At 32.6% G+C, this 25,063-nt stretch overlaps 1 protein-coding gene across 3 annotated transcripts; it reads right to left on the bottom strand.

The window, feature by feature from the left end:
• Positions 1-10,309: 10,309 nt before the first annotated feature.
• LOC132724968 (uncharacterized) lies at positions 10,310-24,372 on the bottom strand. Of its 3 annotated transcripts, none has more exons than XM_060709954.1 (2): positions 24,226-24,372; positions 10,310-12,408 (listed from the first exon to the last, which is right to left on the bottom strand). In XM_060709954.1, exons 1-2 carry the CDS (start codon positions 24,266-24,268, stop codon positions 10,637-10,639), a joined length of 1,815 nt encoding a protein of 604 aa, XP_060565937.1. In that variant the 5' UTR covers positions 24,269-24,372; the 3' UTR covers positions 10,310-10,636. The 3 variants fall into 3 exon arrangements, with proteins under 3 accessions (XP_060565937.1, XP_060565938.1, XP_060565939.1); XM_060709955.1 differs by lacking the exon at positions 24,226-24,372 and adding an exon at positions 17,564-17,706; XM_060709956.1 differs by lacking the exon at positions 24,226-24,372 and adding an exon at positions 17,569-17,659.
• Between the last annotated feature and the right edge of the window lie 691 nt (positions 24,373-25,063).

The raw sequence follows: 25,063 nt of genomic DNA, 5'->3' as shown, positions 1-25,063 counted from the left end.
TATTATTCTGATTTTTTTTATTAGATCTAACGTATACTTTTTAATGTGTTTAATTTACTTGATTAGAAAAATCATTCAATATTTATTATTGGGTGAGGTTTTTTGTTTTTTTTAATAAATAAGAAAAAAAATTATAAGAAAAACATTTATAAATTTTAACTGCTAAATTTCATACTTATGTATACTGAAGAAAGGAGTTCAATACACATGTGCGTTAAGTTTGCTGTCAGAGATAATTAATGTGTTTATTAATTCATTATTCAAGAATCAAGGTACATGTAATCTAATGATTAAAATAACTGTGAAAAGGTGTTGATAAATATTTTTATTAGTTATTTGGTAATATATTATGTATTGTTTCATGTTAATGACTACATGTTCTTTAATCAATTTTGTATAAAAGTAAATATGAAATGTGATTGCATACAAGTTGTTGCTTATTTATTTTCTATAACATACTTGTTACCACCTTATTCGTTATTTAACAAATGAATGAATATCACTAGACCTTCACATAATTACAGGTGTATGTACATTTGTATATCAATCACTGTCCATTAATCTTAACCTCTCACAATGAAGGTGTCAATAGGATTAAAATATCTGAAAAAGGTGTTAAATTTACAAACACTTTTCAGAATCAAATAAACATAAAATGCACTTTACTTAATACCAAGTACATTCTTTTAATAATCTTCAAGAAATCTTATTAGATTAAGTAAAAACTAAAATGATAACTAACAAATAAAAATTGGGGGAGAACTGTCTGCATATTTCAAATTTGGGAGAGAACCGTCAAAGGAGGAAACGGTTTGGGAGAGAATCGTCAGGGAGAGGAACTGGTAAGGGAGAGAATAGTCTGTCATTCATGCTTGTCTATGTGATAGTTTGGATAAGTTCAAACATGGGACATCTCCGATGAAAAACTCAATCATTACCAAACTTGGTCAGGATGCTTTTCTAGTTGATAGCTCGGATGTGTTCGAACATGGATTATCTCGGATGAAAAACTAGGTCACAGGAGCTAAAAATAGAAAAACCTTGTTAACACTCTAGCGGTCACATTTTTGTCTCAATTATCATCAAACATGGTCAGGAGGTTTATCTAGTTGATAGCTCAAATAAGTTCGAATGAAAAACTAGGTCACAGGAGCTAAAAATAGAAAAAACATTGTTAACACTCTAGGGGTCACATTTTTGCCTCAATCATCATCAAACTTAGTCAGGATGCTTGTCTAGGTGATAGCTCTAATGAGCTCGAACATGGGTCATCTTGGATGAAAACTAGATCACAGGAGGTAAAAATAGTAAAACCTTGTTAACACTCTAGTGGTCACATATTTTACTCTATCATCATCAAACTTGGTCAGGATGCTTGTCTAGGTAATTGCACGAATGAGTTCGAACATGGGTCATCTCGGATGAAAAACTAGGTCAAAGGAGCCAAAAATAGAAAAATCTTGTAAACACTCTTGTGGTCACATTTTTGACTCAATTGTCCTCAAACTTGGTTAAGATGCTTGTCTAGATAATTGCTCGGATCTGTTTGAACATGGGTCATCTCGGATGAAAAACTAGGTCACAGGAGCTAAAAATAGAAAAAATCTTGTTAACACTAGTGGCTACTGTTTTGATCCAAATATCCTGTAAATTGGTCTGAAAGTTTGTTTTGATGATTTCTAGGACAATTTCGAATATGGGTCACCTTGGGTCAAAAACTAGGTCACACTGCCCAAAATATCGAAAAACCTTGTTAACATTCTAGTGGTCACATTTTTTACTTAATTATTCTCAAACTTGGTCAGGATGCTTGTCTAGGTCATTGCTCAGATAAGTTCGAACATGGGTCATCTCGGATGAAAAACTAGGTCACCGGAGCTAAAAAATAGAAAAATCTTGTTAACACTCTAGTGGCTTACTGTTTTGATCTAAATATCCTATAAACTGGTCTGAAAGTTTGTTTTGATGATTTCTAGGTCAAGTTTGAACATGGGTCATCTCGGATGAAAAACTAGGTCACAACGCCTAAATATGGAAAAACCTTGTTAACACTCTAGTGGTCACATTTTTGACTCAATTATCATCAAACTTGTTTAGGATGCTTGTCTAATTAATTGCTCGGAAGAGTGCGAACATGGGTCATCTTGCATGAAAAACTAGGTCACCAGAGCTAAAAATAGAAAAATCTTGTTAACACTAGTTGCTACTGTTTTGATCCAAGTGTCCTGGAAATTGGTCTGAAAGTTTGTGTTGATGATTTCTAGGTCAAGTTCGAATATGGGCCACCTTGGTTAAAAACTAGGTCACACTGCTCAAATATGTATAATCCTAGTTAACACTCTAGTGGTCATATTTTTGACTCACCTGTCATGAAACTTGGTCAGAATGCTTGTCGAGGTAATTGTTCGGATGAGTTGATTGGTCACGAGAGCGATCTAGGGCCATCATGGCCCTCTTGTATAAAGAAGTAGCCACGATTTGCAAGGATAAAGTGTGGCTGTCATAAAAATATTGATGCAACTCTAGTCATGCAAAATTCCATATGTATCAAACTCAAACTGTTATAGTAAAAAATCTAAAACGCAGTCGCTGCATTTCAGTGCCCTGTAAGGTGAATTATAGTGTATAAAAATAAACTTATACAGGAAAATACAAATAGATGTACTGTACGATTTAGATTGCAAAGATCAGAAAATACCACAGAGCTTGCAGCGCTTTGATTTTATCAGTAGTTAATAAACTAATATGCGCAATATTATACCCAGAATTTAGAGTCAAAATACTCTAGATTGAATATTATAAAATGTGTTCAATGCATAGTGTCCATGTACATGTATATAAAGAAAAGAGAATCATACATGTATAGTCTTTTACTAGAATATTCATGAGTATATGTCTGGAGAAATGTAGTCGGGCATTAATCGTTCCCATATTATACAAGATGGCATTGGTGGCCTTGAATCGCTCCCGAAAATATAGATTTGTATCATAAATACAGCATGCATCACTTTCTCATATATTAAAGCTTTAGCTGATACTGTTCATACGAATTCTTCTAACCAATATTTAAAAGTGAATAATTTTGTTGTAATTGTCTTTAAATCCGCGATATTTACAAGAGGTCAAAATAAACATTAATAAATATAGTCATTAATCGCAAATAACATAATAAAGAATCCCTAAAGAAAGCACAGCAAGACAAAATTAAAAATGTTGCAGGCTCGGTTTGATTGAGCCTGTTCATGGACGGTAATGGAAAAGTGCAAGTTACCGTCCACGCCCCCTAGCTTCGGCTTAAGCAGAACTCAACATTTAATCCTGGTATATATAATAGTGAAGTTTTGATTTCAGAAACATCCGCAAAAACCTGTGTTCAATATAACGTTGACTGCATATAATAATAGAAAAGAAACGATAATCTGCATACGTCATAATCTCTAAAGGTAATGACAAGTAGGCCTAGTGACCTGAAGACGTCATTATCTCATTATCTCTTAAGGTAATGACAAGGAGGCCTAGTGACCTGAAGACATCATCTCTAAAGGTATTGACAAATAGGCCTATTGACATGAATACGTTATTATCTCTAAAGGTAAAGGCAAGTAGGCCTTGTGACCTGAAGACGTCATTATCTCTAAAGGTAATATCAAGTAGGCCTAGTGACCTAAAGACGTCATTATCTCTAAAGATAGTGACAAGTAGGCCTATGACCTGTAAACGTTATTATCTCTAAAGGTAATGGCAAGTACGCCTAGTGACCTAAATACGTCATTATCTCTTATAGTAATTGCAAGTAGGCCTAGTGACCTGAAGACGTCATTATCTCTAAAGGTAATGAAAAGTTGGACTAGTGACCTGCAGATGCAGTTATCTCTTAGTGTAACGACATGAAGACCTAATGACCTGCAAAAAATGATTTCATCTGATGGTACTTTCATGTAAGTGACAAGTCTGGTTGTCTTCAAATGCAACGACTTCTAAGTTAAACGATATAAAGCTTAGTGACCTATAACACAACTTATCTCCGGAGTGATCTGCAAACCTTATGATGTCTTAATGTGATAATATGAATGTCTAATGAAAAGAAAATTTGATTATATCTGATAGAATCTGATAACTTGCAAATTTAAATACCTCTAAAACTCAAGACGTGTAGGCCTTATGATCTGCCAACGTAATGATACGTTAATATATTGACGCATCTATAGATCTATTTACATTTAGACCTGACGATTTCAAAAAGTAATGGCGTACACGTGTGTCTAACGATTTGCATACCTTATGTTCTGTATATATAAATGCGTATCGGCGTAGTGACCTACAAATGTCAGGACAGTTAGGCCTTATGAACTGCAAACCTGTTGCTCTCAAAATGAGATATATAAATGTTATTTAAAAAAGGTAAAATTCAAATATGACGATGTCTTAATTCAGTGACAGTGACTGAAGAAACGTGAATATTGTTCAGTATAATGGCGTGTCAACCTAGTGACATTTAGCCCGATTACCTCTAAATGTAATAATGTGTCGGCATAGTGATCTTCAGACCCGATAATATCTTAATGTAATGATATGTAGACTAAGAGACCTTCAGACTTCTAATCTCTCAATGAAATTGCATATCGGCACATGATACTCTTAATGTGATGACGTGTAAGATAACTTACGTTCTTTCCTAATAATCTCTAAATGTAACGACGTGTAGAATAAGTTAAGGTCATTCCTGATAATCTCTAAATGTAATGATTTGTAGAATTAAAGTAACTTACAGACCGGATAATCTCTAAATGTAATGACGTGTCGGCCTAATAATATTCAGACCGGATAATATCTTAACGCTTTCCCACATGAGCATATTGTTAACAAGAGCCACCGCCGGGCGGGGGCAACGCTCGACTTTTTACTTTTTCTAAACGCAAACATAGAAAGGTTTGAACATATCTTAACGTTTCCTTTTTATAAATTTAGTTGGTCTGTCTTGTCACATTAGTTTTGTATATATATTTTGTATAAATATATGAATAGAAACCTTACACAATTTCTAAAAATAGCAACATGACGCAATTTCTAAAAATAGCAACATGACACAATTTCTAAAAATAGAAACAATGACGCAATTTCTATAAATAGAAACAATGATGCAATTTCTAAAAATAGAAACAATGACGCAATTTCTAAAAAAGCAACAATGACGTAATTTCTATAAATAGAAACTATGACGCAATTTCTAAAAATAGAAACAATGACGTAATTTCTGAAAATAGAAACAATGACGCAATTTCTAAAAATAGCAACAATGACGCAATTTCTAAAAATAGCAACAATGACACAATTTCTGTAAATAGCAACAATGACGCAATTTCTAAAAATAGAAACTAAGACGCAATTTCTAAAAATAGCAACAATGACGCAATTTCTATAAATAGCAACAATGACGCAATTTCTAAAAATAGCAACAATGACGCAATTTCTATAAATAGCAACAATGACGCAATTTCTATAAATAGCAACAATGACGCAATTTCTGAAAATAGAAACAATGACGCAATTTCTATAAATAGCAACAATGACGCAATTTCTAAAAATAGAAACAATGCGAAATTTCTAAAAATAGCAACAATGACGCAATTTCTAAAATTAGCAACAATGACGCAATTTCTAAAAATAGAAACTATGACACAATTTCTAAAAATAGAAACAATGACGCAATTTCTAAAAATAGCAACAATGACGCAATTCTATAAATAGAAACAATGACGCAATTCTTGTTGTTGTTGTTGTTGTAAATATATATATACACACACACACACCAATAAATATATAATTATGGTCATTTAATGCACAAATCTGAGAAAATTCAGTAATTTAACCTTCAAGGTCAAGGTCATTAAAGAGCCCAAGCAAATTTGGGTTTGATAAACAACGAGGTCTGGTCCTTAAGAATGTTCTGTTATGATATGAAGTTGATCCCTTCAATAATAGCAAAGTTACAGTCAGTTACCGCCAAAACAATGAAAATTTCAATAATTTGACCTTCAAAGACAATGTCATTAATGAGTGAAGGTCAAGGTCTTTCGGTATATTTTTAACAGTTATCTTTGAAGATTATTATATTCAAGTTTCAAGACAATCCATTTAAAAATTACAAAGTTACAGCCAATAATAGCCAAAAAAATGAAAATTTCAATAATTTGACCTTCAAAGTCAAGGTCATTTATGAGTGACGGTCAAGGTCTGTCTAGTTATTTTTAAGGGATATCCCTGAAGATAATTATGTTCAAGTTTGAAGACAATCCATTCAAAAATAATCAAGTTACAGCCAATAATAGCCAAAAAAATGAAAATTTCAATAATTTGACCTTCAAAAACAATGTCATTTATGAGTGAAGGTCAAGGTCTGTCTAGTTATTTTTAAGGGATATCCCTGAAGATAATTATGTTCAAGTTTCAAGACAATTAATTCAAAAATAACAAAGTTACAGCCAATAATAGCCAAAAAAATGAAAATCTCAATAATTTGACCTTCAAAGTCAAGGTCATTTATGAGTGAAGGTCAAGGTCTGGCTGGTTATTTTTAAGGGATATCCTTGAAGATTATTATGTTCAAGTTTGAAGACAATCCTTTCAAAAATAACAAAGTTACAGCCAATATCAGCATGAACAAGCAAAAATTGGACTTTTAACCTTGAAGGTCAAGGTCATTTATGGATGAAGGTCAAGGTTAGTGTGGTCTAATTGAAAGGTCTTGTCCAAAGGGTTGTTGTGGCCAAGTATGAAGACAATACACCAAGAAATAAAAAAGTTATGATCCAGGTACAAGTTTGCGGACGGCAACGGCAACGGCAACGCCGACCTGACTATAACAATACCTCTACTTTTTTTTTCAAAAAAAAAAAGTCGAGCTAAAATGGCCGTTTTCATTGAAAAGCCTCCTTTTACAAGTTCAAACTGCTATGAAACTATGAAAAAATGCTTCAATACTAATCAAACTTGGCACAAATGTTGACTGGACCATTGCCTTTGTAACGTTATGCTCAGTCTTAAATTTCCTGTTACCATGGCAACGAGGGGCCGTCTCAAATTTGCCAAAAATCACTATTTTGCCTTGTTTTTTTCCATCAAAATTTATTTCAAAGTGCTGCAACTTTTCAACGGATTGAGATAGAGTCAAAGGCTTTTCAGCGTTGGTTACACGTTACCTTATGATCGACCTGGGGTCATTTTTAGCCTCTCACAAGTCTTGGCGATGAGGGAGACTACCGCCTCTCTTCAAACCCCCAAACAGAAGAGGGCACATCCCCCTTCTGGCAACCCACTAATGTATCTTTTGCATGGGGGACGGCGCCGAAAAGTTGCTCACTTTTTTAGCAACATTTCTCAAACGAAAACATGTGTTTTGGGCCAAAATAGGACATTTTTTCACTATTTGAGGCCTAAAAGAGGGGGGGTCGAAAATGCATTGTTTCGCGTATATATGGGGTAAAGGGTTAATATAATGACATGTATGATTAGCAATTTCAGACCTGATAATCCCTAAACAGTTGCGGATTCAGGCCCGGGCTTCAGGGCTGCAGCCCCCCATCTCGGCCCAAAGATATGTTTACCAACTGGGCTGGAATATATTTTTGTCAGTTTCAAACTTGGCTGTAGTGTACTCCCTTATCAAAACATTAATTACTTTCATCCATTTGTTAATCTCCTGCCTGGGGGGCTTGGCAGAGATCTTTATCTATCGACATGCTTGAATGACTTCAGTGTTTAAACTGCATAATTGATTGGTTTATTACTTTCCAAAGGTCTAATGAAATTAATAGTCACAGATAGTGGCAAATAGAAATTGAAAATTATTATTTGTAAATTAAAAAGATGGCGAGTTTTATAAAGATTATATTAAATGAATCGCGTTTTAATAACTAGTTTTACCAAGATTTTTTTATTAAGACGAAATGATTGGTCATTTACTTTCAATAACATTTTGTCAGTTATATTTTTTAAAATAAAATTTAAAGTGTACCGACCTCTTTAGTATCCAAAGTGGATTCAATGATGGAAACATTTATAATTGAATGTTAGTGTTTGAAATTATTTTTTGGACAAAAAGGCAATATTTTAATATCACTTTACTTTGGAAAATCGTCTATTATTCAGATGAGTAAATTGATCAAGTGTTTGAAATTATTCTTATCAACAGTCGGGAATACATTGATAAGTATGCTGTTATTTTGTAAATGCTTAATACTAAACATCAAGGGAATTCTATTTGAAATACCCTGCAAACACTAACCTGTAAAACCATCCAAAAGGTACCATAAACAGCACTAGAAAGTCAAGGAAATAACACCATTTTCAACCTCATATATCAAAATTTTCTCAGTCTAGGGGAGGGGACACCCCTCCAATACCCACCCCAATGAAGTATACTTTTCTTAATTCCATATCATCTAAATATTTACGGAAACATTAGTATACACATATATATAAGCGGATATATATTTTTGCCAAAAACTTCCACGCATATGTCTGCCCTGCCCCCCCCCCCCCCCCCAGGAAACCATGTTCTGTATCCATCCCTGCTAAATGTAATGACATGTCAACCTAATTAACTTTAGACCATGTAATGATGTGTCGGCCTAGCAATCTTCAGACCTGAGAACTATATAGGTGTAATGACGTGTCAACCTCGTACCTTCAAACCGGATGATCTCTATATATGTAATGACGGTTCGGCCTAGTTACATTCAGACCTGATGATCTCTAAATGTAATAGCCTGTAGGCTTAGTGACCTTCAGACCTGATCATCTCTGAATGGGATGACGTCAAGTACAAGGGATCTGTACTCGTGATGTTAAATGTAATGGCACGAAGATGTGGTGACCTGATATTTGAATGCAATACATACATGTTCCTTATATGGCACATTTATAAGGATATTTGAAAATATTTTGAGGGGACGATATATATGTGATAATTATTAAGACATGAGACAATCGAAGAGACAAATACTGTAACGTGCACGGGCTAGCTGTTATGTATATAATTTTTCTTATGGCTACTTTGCCAGTTGATTGGTTACAAATGATTATACAATGATTTGTTCAAACTTTGGAATCAAGTTTAATTTACTAATGTTATAACAGTAATGTGATTGAAAGATAATAAGTTTTCCTCGAACTTGATATAAAATTGGGGTGACACTTTTTAGGCTATTTGATTTATATAGAAAAAACCACTTGGATATCGAGTTTTCAATACTTTAGTAATAACAATTACACCTAACGCAATGTTAAATTGATTCAATTGATATACTTCGTAAATGGTGCAAGAATCCAAGAAATTAATCTAAAATATTAAGTAATTATTTCTGTGGTGTTGATACTTCGGCAGCTGGACAGAGACTGACTGTCCACAGCTTTGAGCTCTCTTCATACTCAATAATGTAGTTAAACTTAATGATCGTTTACTGAAGTTGAAGAAATCAAGCATCAAAGAGATATTGATAATGGGTCGAATATTGGTACGAATGGCATTGAGTTCGAATGTTTTAACGGACGAATTGTTCTGATATTTTAGAAATGATAAAAATATGCCCGTTATATCAAATAATGGTTATGAATAAATTGTTAAATCTAATCAGGTATTATTTATGTATGTTTTACTTATATGAAAGATTAAACTATACATTTAAACACAAGATTACATATTTGTTTTCCGTGGCCGAGTGGTTAAGGTCGTTGACTTCAAATCACTTGCCCCTCACCGCTGTGGGTTCGAATCCCGACAGGGACTTTGGATTCTTTCATGTGAGGAAGCTATCCAGCTAGATAACGGAACGTCGGTGGTTCTACTCAGGTGCCCGTTCGTGCCTGACATAATGCACGAAAGGGCACCTGAGGTCTTCCTCCACCAGTAAAGCTGGAACGTCGCGATATGACCTATACTGTGTCGATGTGACGTAAAACCCAAAACAAACAAACAAACATATTTGATTACAATTTAACTTATCGGCAATTTAGGTATAAAACACTAAACATCATAAATGAATCTAGGCAAAAGAGAACAATCGTCACAATGCAATATAAGGACATTTAAAAATATTTTGAGTGGATGATATATGTGTGATAATTATTTAGACATGAGACAATCGAATAGACAAATACAATGTATAGACAAAAATAATACTGTTACCCTTTGACACATTTAAACAACATGAACTTCTTATAATTTATACAATTCTAAATCATAATGGTGGTATAAGTACTGTCTTACAAAAATTGATATAGATAATGTTGACTTTTATTTTTTCGAATGTTGTTGACACACATTAATCAATGAAAAAACTCAGTTTGATTCAACTTCATGTTAAGTAGTATAGTTTTATATAAAAACGTCAAAAATGAATAATACAATTAACAAAAGTAAAATATATATTGCTAATTGAGATAACGGACGAATGAGATAGAATAAATGAATTATTGCCTTAACAACATTTTATATATCAAATATACTGGCATATCAAATGACTTACTGAACTTTACAGATACACAAGGGAACATTCGTCAATGATATAACCATTTGTTCAATCATTTTGTCTTGACGTAGTTTTTGGCACTGATTAAAATTATCAACCCTCATCATTTAATTCAGCTTTGATGCCAGACATACTAAGCACTGCAAAATGATTAAAACCAAAGATGTATATATTAATGGATTTCCCGCGCTACTTTCACAATTGCATCCTATATACTTCTGTAACCTATTCCTATCATATTTGATTAATGTTTCCGACCATTTTTGTCTTTCGAAATCAACATTGTATCTTGTATTTAATATTATATGTTTAACTATCCATGAAGTCAATTTTGTGGACTTGTTGGGTTGATAAACACGTGTTATCCAGTCATCAGTCCACCAATTTTCTAGGTAAGGGGGATAATAAAAGTCAAATATTTCTAGATGCTGTCGATGTACCATATCGTGAGTTAGAATATTCGTATTCCCTTCGTTACAAGTTGGTCCAACAACGCCCACATTTTCTGGATGGTATTCTCTCAGTTTGTTTATACCAATGGTTGTCCAGTTTCCAGTAACAAATACCGTATCGTCATTGGTACGGACTAAATAATCCATTCCGTCGATGTAGGCACGATCAGCTATGGTGTTCACAGATTTGACGTAATTCTTTCCTTTAACAATTACTGGTATAACACAATCATACATTTTCCTCAGCTCGGTTTCAACTGTTTGCAGAAAATCACCCTCATCAATGCCAATGTATATTCTATATACGTATTTTTCTTCCAATGTTTTATAGATAGACGGTATACTTAGTTTTACAAGCGTCAAATTTTGTAACAAAGGGGATACAATCTTCCTTGTCGAGGAGGGAATTAGAATTCCTACCTTAGTTTTGTTGGATGCATTAAGAGGGTATTGGCATGATACGAACGTCTTCTGTTCAAACGGTTGATCAGAATCACTTATCATTGAAGAATTGTTATCATCTGCTGTACCTAAGTGAACTCTTGTGGTATCATTAAAACCACGACTTTCTGTGTCTATCGTTTCCCCCTTTGTACCATTTAATACAAATTTATTATTGCTTTCCTTCAATAACAATGGATGGTGAATTATAAAGTTTTTACTTTTATCTACAAAAGAACTATTTAATCGCTCGGCTTGGGGATCAAAATGCATGGCACTGGCTTGTACATTCTTCTTTTGGTGTGGTGATATTACATGAAGCAACTCAGGAGAACCGGTCTCTATATTTGGTTTATACTCTAGTGAAAGCTGTATTAAGTTAGACTGGTTTTTTGATACAGCTGATACTGTATCCGGTTTTAGCATTACATCTTGCTTAGCAACTTGCACATTGGGTTTATTTGTTATAAGTCTATATTGTCTAGTTATATTTAATTCTTTGAAGTTGATGTTCATTTTCTTAGGTCCATATACCCTTTGCTCCTTATTTGTTTTAGTAGTAAACGAAAGAACACTTGTAGACTTGTTCACAATATCATCCTTATTTAAATTATTTCTCAATTCCTTTTCAAATAGGTCACCTAAATACTTTGTTCTTTTATTTTCTTTCGCTTTTCTTTTTACAGATACGACTGCAGGAAGAGAGGCGTTCTCTTTGCCTTTGGTAGCGATTGATGAAAAACTTTCAGATGTGCTTCTGTTTGTATTTTTTGATGTATGGTTCATTGCTAACCTTAATGTTTCGTCAACGGAATCAACAGTTGTTCTCGAGATACTGTGGTAAGATACCACCCGGAAATTAAACAGCCACGTGATACTGTAGAAAGACACTACGGTAAACAAAAGACAAAGTATTCTGAATCGAAGAGACACGTGATGACAGAAACCAATCATATCTCGTCTTGCAGCCACACCTGCTTCATTGACTAAAAGAAAAGAATTAGAAATATTACAATAAGCACAGCAGTGATGTCGTTCGTTACAAATCTAGGTATCGGGAACTCAAACCCTCGCCTTGCTTTAACAAAAGTCATTGATTTATTAGACTTATTAGATTAATTAGATTTAGATTAATTAGACAGAATAAAACGAAATAATACAACGTTATGATTGCAGTTGCTACGACTTGGTCTATTTCAGTAATAATAAACAATAATTCATACAATAAGCACGTATAACAATTAATAGATAATTTTCAGGTATGATTATGATACAACGCGAACACCATAATATATAGATTGAATATTGTCTGTACTGAAATAAATGACAACCCAAAATATGCTGACTATCGACAAAGTGACGTTTCCTATAGCTCAACAAACATAACTCAATATCGTAAAATTCCAGTGGCATTTATCATCAAAAGAATATAAACATGAATAACACTATTTGAGCAGTGCCCTCCACCGAGATAACAATCGATACTGATCGAGTAAACAATCAAAGCACAGAAGTCGCTAAATTGGTTTTGGTCTCAGAAAGGTGAAGGTTGTGAGATTATACACCAATTTGTTTGTATAGTGTCACCAATGCTGTTTCCGCTGTTATAACTGTAGTAAATTGACTATAAGACTAATTGCAACACTGATATTCAATTCAATGTTTATTTGGCTTCAACAATTAAAAAAAATAGACAAGTTGCCTTAAATGGGATTTGAACTTCAGACCTCTCGCTTCCAAAGCGAGCGTGTAAACCCCTCGACCGCGGTGAAGTTATATGATAACAGCCTAAAGAAAACTATATCATTCTAAATTAGGGTTTGTAACCCTTATTAATTTCGATATATTTTGTTCACGGTAAACCTGTTGTTTAACACTGATATAAATAATTATGGAGCTTAATATAAGTACATGTATATCTTTAAGAATAACACAATATTAGACATCTTCGACCTATCGGGAACTATTTTTTCTTTATGAAAATAAATGCGCCTGTCATTTGACAATCTTCCCTTCAATTTTTCGGCGTTAATGTACATATACAGGGAAGTACTACTTTGGACTACTTTCGGTATTTGCAAATAAGAACATCAGGGTCTGAAATTTTGCTACCATTATTCGTTTGGTCTGACGACCCAAACAAATAGTAAAACATATCGTATATCAGTGCATCTGTTACATGATGCTGACTACACTTGTGTATATTTACCTATATTTTACTTTATATTTAAACTAATGTCAAGCAAAGACTGGTGTTAATATCAACAAGTTGTTACTTTCAAAAGACAATAATCGACCTTTTAATTTATGTTCTTTTATTTCTAAATAATAAATATCGGAGTTAGTGTATTGTATGAAACAATGTCCTAAGTAAACATCAATTTCTTGTACAAAAATAGCGAAAGTTTCATATTTGTCATTGACGGTCAAGGACATTTGCAAATCAAGATCATATTTCAATTATTCTACATGTTGGTCTTCTCATAAATGCTGTTTCGTCCCAGTATGAATCAAATCTGCCCATTATAATTTATAACTAAGTTGTGATAAATTAAGTTAAATATGAAGCCTTACCCATCATTGTCAATATCAGTTTGGGGTCAAGGTCAAACATGAATAACACATGTCATATTGAGGTAAATGTCAAACAAACAAAAACAACAACACTTATACGCGGAGTACTTTGTGTAATATTAGAAATGTGTTCACACCAGGACCCGTTTTTGGATAACGTAACTCCAAGATGTTTATGGGATTCTACTTAAAAGATTTGAATATCATTCATAAAAAGTGGTGGATGATTATGTCATCGATGTTTTTTAGTTATAAGAATTGATTCTGTTTTGCTCGGATTGAACTTGACAAGCCAAGTATGTGTCCAATTACTTATTTTGTTAATGTCTGAGGTCATGATTTCAGCAGCGGTGATAGGGGTTTCAACGATAAGATAGAGAGATGTGTCATCAGCAAACAGTCTAATGATTGATTGTATGTCCAAGACAATGTCATTGATATAGACAATAAACAATATTGAGCCTTGAGGAACACCAGCGTTGATATTAAGTTAGTCTGAAGTAGACTCGTTGTTGTCGATCAGATAAATAGTCTTTGAACCATTCAAGAAGTTTACCAGATACCTGTTTTTTCCATTACTTTATTCAGGGTGATAAGAAGTGAGATTAGTCTATAATTAGAAATATTTTGAGGATCTCCTTTTTTATGCACAGCACATACATGGGCTAATTTCCACTGTGAAGGGACTTTACCAGACTGTAAAGAATGATTAAATAGGCAGCAAAGTGGTTCAGCAAGTTCTTGTGAGAATACTTTTAGAATTTTATTGTTTATGAGATCTGGACCTACCGCTTTTCTACGCTTTGTGATTTAAGTATTGGTGAGACTTCTAGTGGTGTTATATTTATGTTTTCTAAGTGATTATGAACAGTTTGCTTAATTTCTGGAAGTTGTTTGTTGTTATCAGCAAGTTCAGTTTGTGATTGAAAAAAAGTTATTAAAGGCATTGGCTTTGTCTATGTTTGTTGTGTATATTTTGTCGTTGTCAGTGATAGTTGGTATGTTGCTATTTTGTGTATTTGGTTTGATGAATTGTTTCATGTTTTCCAATAATCTGATGCTGTCAGGTTGTTTGATTTTTACCTTTCAACAAGTTTGCTTGTGTGAATGGTGCCTGCATTTCTAATAAGTTATGTTGTTTTGTTTCTTAACTGTTTATAAAAACCCAATGATGTGTATTGTTTGACTTTTTAGATTAATCGTATGCTCTTTTGCGCTTTCTAATGTATTTTCTTATTCATGGCGAGATTTGCCATATAGAAAGGTAAAAACTTGTGTTCAAAAGAAAACTATGCAATTCCAAAAAAAGTAAGATTGATATTCATTTGAGATTGGAGATCGTGTGTCAGGAGCGATGAGGTCAATGTGCGTATCCAGTACATTCTAAATGAGCCACATATCTATAAACTGTACATTATTGTTGTGTTCTTTGTTGATGTTGTTGTAACTTGTTGTTGTTGCTTAAGCATGTATGCCAAAGACATCAACAGATTTGATTAGTTCAATAGAAATAATATGAGCCGCGTTACGACAAAACCAGCATAGTACGTTTGCGACCAGCATCCGTGCAGTCTGATCAGGATCTATGCTGTTCGCTTATCCACTCTATGACAAGTAGAGAAACTGATAGCGAACAGCATGGATCCTGATCAGACTGCGCGGATGCGCAGGCTGGTCTGGATCCATGCTGGTCGCAAACCCATTATGTTGGTTTTGTCGTGACACGGCTCAATTATAAATTCAATAGTGTTTGATCAGGTGATTGCATGATACGTGTTTAATGTTATCCTGAATGAAGTTTTTTTAATTGACTTGTGACATAAGTAAAGAAGAAACATATTTATCATATGTAATATTTTGAGGGCACCCAGATGTGACCTGTAGTTTGTCTATTCAGACGAAGTATCACTTATTATAAGTGTGTTTTTATGATAATGTGCAGTAATGCATTATATGCCGTTAATCAATTAAAACCTTTTCCATTACTATACAATACCACGGGAGGGTCACGTAAACTATTTCCATGAATCCTGTTCAAATGCATTTCCTTGTTCAGCTAGAAATTCCATAGACATGTATTGTTTTTTATTTCATTTCAATCAGTTAATTTCGTCAATCACCATCAAGTGAAAATATGGTAACCAATGGCAACGACGATCCGTGTTATAATGAAATAAAAATCTGTTGCATTTCTTTAATTTTATGCGTGACGGTGACACATGCTCCAGTCATAGAAACGGATTAGCATGTCCTTGACACTCAAAATTATACATGTATGTTATTTTCATTGGAAGGTCTTTGCAGATATGTTTCTCTGATTTATTTTATTTATTATAAACGGAACATTACGTAATAAAATACGGTATATTATGTACGAAAACAGTTCAACCTTCTTGAATTATCGGGATAATCTTCACGAATTCACAATGCCAACTTCGTGGATTTACGATTTCAACATACAAAATTCCCGAATTCGTGAAGTTGAAATCGTGACTTCACGACGCTGAAATCATGAAGTTCGAATCGTGAATTTGCAAAGTTGAATTAGTGAAGTTGAAATCGTGAATTCATGAAGTTGAAATCGTGAATTCCGTATGTTGAAAACAGAAATTTGTAGATTCAAAAACGTCTCGTAACTTTATATGTAGCTTCCTGAATTAATTCTGAAGTTGATGTAAAAATATAAATACTTGTATATAAAATATCTCTTATAATGCGATAACTGTCACTTACTGGAAAATGATCGATACAGATTTATCTTCCCTTATACGTTTTGTGCAGTTATTAAATCATTTATATTGTATTATATTGATTAGATAATGTACACAAAATTATTTTAGCCGAAAATGTGTTAACTTATCGGCAACATTATTTTGCGTTGTTTCTTTTCAAAGAGAATTACTGATTATATTACACATGTAAAATGCATGAATATGTTAATTATCATGCCTAGACGATTTGTATGTATTCAACGACAAAACATGAAATAGTTATAAAAGACATGATATCTCGTTATCTGTTTCTAAAATGAAATTAAAGGCCTTAAAATGAAGTGTGATGTACTCTCGCTAACATGTCTTCATAATAATAAGATAATTACACTTTAATTTATTGACATTATGCTCACATTTTCATATTGAAGTTGAGCTAAATTGACTTTTATATTTCAAAGGATTGACTGTCACAATGGTGTTTTAACAACAGTTGATATTGGAAAATGTTTAGGATAAATTATAAATTTGCCTTAAATATAAAAAGACTGCCCCACTCTTTTTAGAAGCTAAGCGTTATAGTTTAATTCTAACGTATATTTATAGAAATTTTGTTTGAATCTGTGCGTTTTTTATTGTTTACGCGAACTTAATTATTAAATTAAAAGGAATTATGGTAAAATAAAAACTTATTTGATCTTCACCCGTTCACTCACTATATACCCTTGGATGGGCATAATTTCACTTTAACCATGCATATTTTTTTTTAATTTTTACATCAGTACTGTCAAGAAACCATATCAATTTGTTCTTTACCCTAAATCAAATTCTAAGTACAAAACAAAACATAAATTACCTTACATTATTCCTTTATGTATAGTTAGCCTTAAAGGAGAAAATCACTGCAAAAACGCTGTTCACATAACATTCAGCCTATTGATCTTAAATTACAACATTGTCCCTTCAACACAATATTATCTATGATCTGCCTAGGGTTGTACTGTCGCGTGTTTTCCAATACTATGAACAGTGAGTTTTTACTTTATTGCAGTGAATTTTCTGCGCACACTAAACTCGTATACATGTATAATAACTGACTAATTTATACGATAGAATAAGAATATAAGAATTGCCTCAGAGTTTCAATTTCGCACGTTATTAAACTTATAGAAATATTTACAAAATAAATAACGTTTTTCATTTGTTTCATCACAAAAAAGAAAAGGACAAAATCACAAATGAATGTTTGTCACATGTAATAAAAAATATGCATAGTTCATACATACACATAATATTTGTATGTTGGTACTAATTTCTATGCAAATATTTAAATCGTAACAAGTAATGAGTCATGATGAAGTGCAAAATTGGTAGGGGCGGGGAGTGATGGTGTAATTTATGTGTATTTTAATGCAATGATATTACTAATGACTTCAAAATTACTCTTTTTCAATGAATTCTACTCTAACATAATACCAAAATCAGACTATATGTGTGTATTCCTGAGTAATAAGCTTTTTCAACATTTTACTTATTATTATTATTATTATTATTATTATAGTGCACATTTTCTGTTCCATCTCAATATAGCATTTCTTTAATAGGTGGCCGTACGTATAGAACGTTAATTTTACATGACTGTGTAACAATGTACTATCACTAATTAACTGATATGTATAACTGTTTTTTTGTATAAATTCATAGTATAATAGTAATAAATTAATATGCACTGTTCCTGTGTTCTGTTCTTTGTCGCTCAATGTCATTAATGTTAAATCATTGGTCCTATATTTCCTCTCAATCAGGATATATTATTCCGGGATATCTCGTCATTAACATAATAAACATTCTCATCTAAAAATATATTTTCCGCCGGTTAAGTGAAGCGAATTAGGCGGTAAATAATTTCCTTTGGATTGGATAGATCTTTTGAATGTACCAATCAGAAGTTGTTTTGTTTAACTACGTATGCACGAGTTACTGTGCATTATGAATTGTAATTGAAAGTCATTCAGCTTTGGGTATCGATACTTTACAGTCGCAGTAATTTTTCACATGGATTTAACTTGTTGATTAACAAAAGTTCGGGGAAAATATGTTTACTAGTAACAATACGAATGCTTACATGTTTACGGTTTTATATATATATATTGGTATTAGTTGTTTGAATTGATACTGTATCATTTATGAAAGTGATGGATGCATTTATTAATAGATTTACTAGTATACTGGTATATGTTTATATATATGTTTGTTGAATTGTAATGGATTGTATCATCTTTACCCAAGTGCTCTATACAATATATACTATATATTCAGAATTTTGGTTTTGTTGTTGTTCTATTTAGTTGATACAAATAGATTAGTAAAGGTCAAAGGAAGCAGCGTTCCTCCAGATAAGCCAAAGTATGTCAATAAAATCAAAGTGGAGAAGATATGTACTAATATTTTAGAAAAAGTAAATAGAGTCAATATTCAGTAATAGTTTACATGTTTTGTGCTATTAATGACTGTTTTTTTTTTCTTCAGTTTTTATAACAATATTTCTACTGCGTTACTAACGCAGTAATGGTTATTTTTGCATATTTTAACCTCATTTTGGTAATTAACTTGGGTTGCATATGCCATTGATAACGTGTTAATTGCTTCCTTTTGGTTACCTTTTAAATACATTTTCAAAAATTTCAAAAAAAATATCATTAATCTGGAGGCATACTGCTTTAAACTGCTTTTGACTGGCCTTTACATGCAAAGTGTAATGAATACAGATACAGTAAAGTATCCATGATAAACACAATTTGGGAGATAAAGAAGAGAAAAAAAACATAAAGAAAGTTCAAACAACAAAATTGAAAATGTTGCAGGTTCCGTTTGGCTGTGCCTGTTCATGGACTGTACTGTCTTATGCAAACTACCGCCCACGCACCTGGCACCGGCTTAAAAAGAATCATTTAAACATGAAAATTGTGAATTTTTTTTAAAACATTCCCAGATACGTTCATACGATAGTTTTCATGCGATGTTCAATGCGACACTTTTATGCCAGTCCATGAAAAGCGACGTATTGTCCCCAAATAAAAGAAAGCGTTTTGTTCTTGCTTCAGAAGTGTGAAATCTAACTTTGGAGAGAAGTTGTAGACAGAGGGGCTCGCTGGAGGGGTCGCGGTGTAAACTGAAACTGAACATTGTTGTAGAGGCTATTACTCTACAGAGGGGCTCGCTTGAGGGGTCGCGGTGAATATGTCGTTTGCTTCTCGTGTTGTTATTTAACACGTATTTACTTTGTCAGTGCACCAAGACACATGTTAAAACTGACTTGAAGAACTTAATAATTGTATGCCTACTACAGTATATTTCCTGAAGGATTATGATAAGTAAAATTTCCGAGTTTTAGTTTGTTTATAGAATGTAGAAAATATTATTGTATAAATAAAAAAAATAAAACATTTACCAACAGTTATCGACTCTCATACGAGTTGTTGTTAATATCCTTCATTTATATTTTATCCTAACGCTTTTAGATGAATAAATTTAGGAAATAGATATCAATTATGAGTGCATTGTTGTAGAATAATGCACGGTTTGAGTTCAAATGCGTAGTAATTATATAATCACGATAGGCCTGAGTGATTAATTACAAAGCATTTGAACGAAAAACGTGCATTATTATACAATAATGCACGAAGAATTAATATCTGTTTCAATTCTAACACGTTAAGAAAATTATAATTATTATTATAAAGTTGGACTTTATGTTTGGTGATTAAATTTTTTTTCTCCTCAGAGTTTCCAACAATCTCCACACAGTGATCTCCCCTTAATTCTTCGGCGTAGATCTCTGCCACCAAGGTCCCGATATATCAGAATTTCTGATATACTATATTTTTTCAAAAATTGTTTTATCTACTGCTTTTATCTATCAGATAAGTTTTCTCTCATTTATTTAACAATGTTTATGAATAAATAAATAAATAATATGAATATTTAGAAATAATTTTAAAAATTATGAGATTATTTTCTACCGAGACGATATTTTGATATTTTATATTTTTTAGCTTTTGAATTTATTTTTCGTTATTTTGTATACTTTCGACAATTTTTTAATAAACTATATGGAACGTAGGCACTAAAAGTAAAAAATAAAACAGAAAGAGAAAAATAACGTTAGATTTTCTTTGTAACGGTCGATATTTACATTTGAATTTCGACGTTACGTCATGTGACTTTCATCATCATGTGACGTCTTTGAAGGCAGTGATTACAATTCTGCCAAGGGAGGTAATCACTGTGAGGAGTTTGAGTTTCCAATAGAAACGTTCTTTAAAGGCTGTTCCAATGGGTTAAAAAAACTGTCGTTAAATCTACCGTGTGTAGAATAACGAATTTTGAAAACGTTAATAAAACCTTGTTTGTTTATTTTATTTCAGTCTATAATTTTCCAAGCGAAATACAAATTATTAAAAGTGAAATAAATGTAAAACTTAACTTTTTGCGACATTAAAATAGCGTACTTGATTTGATTGTTTTGCACGTGCTGTTTGGCGCTACATTGTGACGTCACGTAAACAACACTTTAAACGTCTGTACAGCGTTAACGACTAAATAAAAGATATTGGTGTTCGGATTCATTTTCTTAGTTAGACCATTTTCTTTCATTCTAGAAGTTTTCACAAGAAAATTCGACAAAAATTGTTTTTATTTATCAGAGTTTTCAAACAAAATGGCGCCCTCAATGTGCAAATACACAGGGAGATAATAAGAACGGCGAGTGCATTGTTGTAGAATAATGCACAGGCGGCAGTATCAGTGTTTGGACACCCCACCCCTATCTGCCCCTGGACCCCTACTACAACCCTGAAAAAAAATTCAACACTCTTAGGCTTACTATAAGGTACCAAATACAAAACCACCGATGAAATTATATATATAAAAAAAAATTTCCACTATCAAAATTATAGTTATAGAAAGGTGTAAAGCCTACTATATGTCCATTTGCCAAACAATGTGGAACACGGGAAATCGTCGTTTCGGCGACTGAGGCGCATTCCGGCGGGATTTCGCTGCATCATTCATTAACATTAATAAAAAGAACTAGAATTCCTCAGTTTATGTAATTCAAGTCCAACGAATATCACTATCATTCCGATTTTTTCTGTTTCACGGTATTTTTTGAATTGTCGTAGCCATTTTGCAGTCTGATACCTGGGTTGAAATACGCGATCTGATTGGACGAGCCAAATTTGACGTCCAATCAGATCGCGTATAACACACAGGTATCAGAATCCAAAATGGCAACGACAAGTCAAAAATTACCGTGAAATAGAAAAAATCGATAGAATATTGATATTCATTGGACTTGAATTAAGTAAGCTGTGGAATTCAAGTTCTTTTTATTGATGTAAATGAATGATGCAGCGAAATCCCGCCGGAATGCGCCTCAGTCGCCGAAACGACGATTTCCCGTGTTCCAAATTGTTTGGCAAATGGACATATAGTAAGCTTTACACCTTTCTATAACTATAATTTTGATAGTGGAAAATTTTTTTTTTTATATAATTTCATCGGTGGTTTTGTATTTGGTACCTTATAGTAAGCCTTAGAGTGTTTAATTTTTTTCAGGGTTGTAGTAGGGGTCCAGGGGGAGATAGGGGTGGGGTGTCCAAACACTGATACTGCCGCCTGTGGAATAATGCACGCTTCGGGCCTTCTTTGTTTATATAGAAATATTTCCGAAAGTGTTAGAATAATAGATAGATAGTGATCAAATCGGTTTTATTACTCTTCACGCACGGATATTTTATTTTATGAAGTTGCATGCATCGTTAAATTATTGATTTTTAATTTATAAAGTTTAAAATATTGACAGTTATTTGAGTTTATTTGGAAGTTAGGAAATTCACTCGGGTCAAAATTTCTAAAAAAATTGCAATTTTTAGTCATATTTGAGAGAAAGATATGCAACGCTTTAAAATTTTGGATTATTTTTCACAATAAAAAAATATTATTCCGGAAAAACTGATTGAGTGAATGACCTGAAATTTTGAACAGAAATTATAGGTCTAGACCATCACAAAATGCAACATTAATCTCGAAAAATCATCTCTGGTCCAGTCACGTCATGAAACTTAAGCGGACTCCTTTTAAATAAGTTTGTTTTCTCGTTTACACTTTTTTTCTGACAACATATTCACCGATCTCAGTTTACTTTATTTAAAACAAAATGAAATAGATAAATAAATAAACACACGGAAATCTTGTTTTCTTTGATAAACTGATAATTCAGTTTGAAACACGTGCGCTGTGTGTTTTAATGTTTTAATTAAAACAACGACACAAGATTAGTGAATTAAGAAGCCTAGATCTGCCATGGTTATCGCTATTGATTTCATGGCCCCAATATTTAAAGACATATTTCATCAACTTTTATTAACCAAATTAACCAAGTAACAATCTAAATTATTTTGTTGATTTATGAAAGGTTTAATTCCTTATACAAAAATTAGATATCTTGATGTTGAGGTTTGTTCTATATATTTTTTTCTATATTATCAGTTTTTATTTACCTTTCCTTAAACTGAACGTTTGTGTTTCGATTTTACTGACCCCTTTCATTATTTAGAACACATTGACAAGAGAAACATTTAGATTGCGAGCCACAAAATGTACTTTGAGAAACACTGACAGTAAAATCGGCCAGAGGCAGGCTATTAAAGTAAATACACATTTAGATACACATTACATTTAGATCACTAATACCAAAAGAGCATGTAATTGTCTACATGACTGGAGGTTTATTTCATTTTGGATACTGTAGAAATATTTAGGGGAGTGATTGAATACAAACAAAAAGATTATTAAAAAAGCCGCAATTATTTTAAAAGACAAAAACAAGAGATATGTTAGATCGCTAACCTGTGACATAATACAATACAATCCTATTTAATAAATATGATTATTTTTATGATATTGTACCAACATTTGTGTGTAACATAAAATTTCATATCTTGATGAAATAAAATTAAATGTGATTGCCGAGAGTCATATAAAAATCAGTAAAACACATATGTTTCAAATGTTTATGTTAAATTAACATTTCTAACAAATGATTAAAAGATCTAGCCCCCCCCCCCCCCCTCCCAAAGCATGAAGCATGTTTGGTAATGTCCTTATAACAAACTCAATTAATGACTGATTAATGATCGACTCGTGTAAGGCTTAACATAAAACAACAACAACAAGATACAAACAAACTATGTAAATAGAACGATATAGTTTATGGATTGTTCACTTGACGTTGTACACATGAAATAAGCTGGTCACCCTCCTGACATGTGGTACAAAGGTCATCTTAAACACTTACCTTTACAGGTAAAAAATTGAAATGCATTTGTAAAATATTTTCTTTATCTAGAAAAGTTTATGGACAGGTCTCATTATACAAAAAAAAAATATGACATTTTAAACGAAATTGTCAATAAAATTTTAACTTATATAACTTCAGAAAAAGCAAACACTTACCGTAGAATGAAGAACTCTCTAATCGAAAGATATTTTTCTCCATATATACTTTGAAACATGATTTTAAAAGAATTCACTCATCATGTATTTTATCACAACTATCCACATGTGTGTATATATCAATAATTTAAACATAACTGATGTTTGCTGATAATTATATTTGCAATATTCTGAATTAATTATAGTCAATGGTGGTTATAAGGTAGCTACCATAAACAATGTGTATGAACTTTTTCCTCCCGCTATTTGAATATTTAATGCCTCGTATGTTTCCGTCATGTTTAAATCAGGTAAATAACAGACGTCGATATGCATCCTTGTACTTTCACGAAACTAATTTTTATATCACATATCTCTGCCACGGATACAGAACGCTTCACAACACCACATCATGTTTCATTTTGTTACAATAAACACAACCATGTATAATGTTTACACGGCCTGAGGTCCTCAGTATGTTGAAGTGTTGAGTTAATTCAAGCATGTTTAAAGCTACTTTACATACAGACTGCATATTTTTCAGTTGATGCAGATCCGCCCCCCTCCCTCGTGAGTGTAGTTTCGTCACGATTTTTCTTGAAATGTCTATAAACAAACGATACAAGAGGAAGCGGGTACGAAAATAATTTTTGAAAGTAAAGTATAACCTTTAAAAGGAATAACAAAACAAATCAAACAATAAGAAAGAAGACAAACAAAATAAAATAATTGAAAGTTAATTCAACTAGCAAAGTCTAAATATTTTCATTTTCTTACATTTTCGCCCTCATATAGCTTTTTTATTTGTTAATATAAAGCGATGGCATAATACATGTACGTTATAACATGTCTTTAGGTT

Source organism: Ruditapes philippinarum, unplaced genomic scaffold (genome assembly GCF_026571515.1).
Source record: "Ruditapes philippinarum isolate M1 unplaced genomic scaffold, ASM2657151v2 ctg2579_1_1_1_1, whole genome shotgun sequence".
Taxonomy (NCBI): domain Eukaryota; kingdom Metazoa; phylum Mollusca; class Bivalvia; order Venerida; family Veneridae; genus Ruditapes; species Ruditapes philippinarum.
Note: the sequence above shows the minus strand (reverse complement) of the source record. Positions and strands in the feature narration are given on the sequence as shown.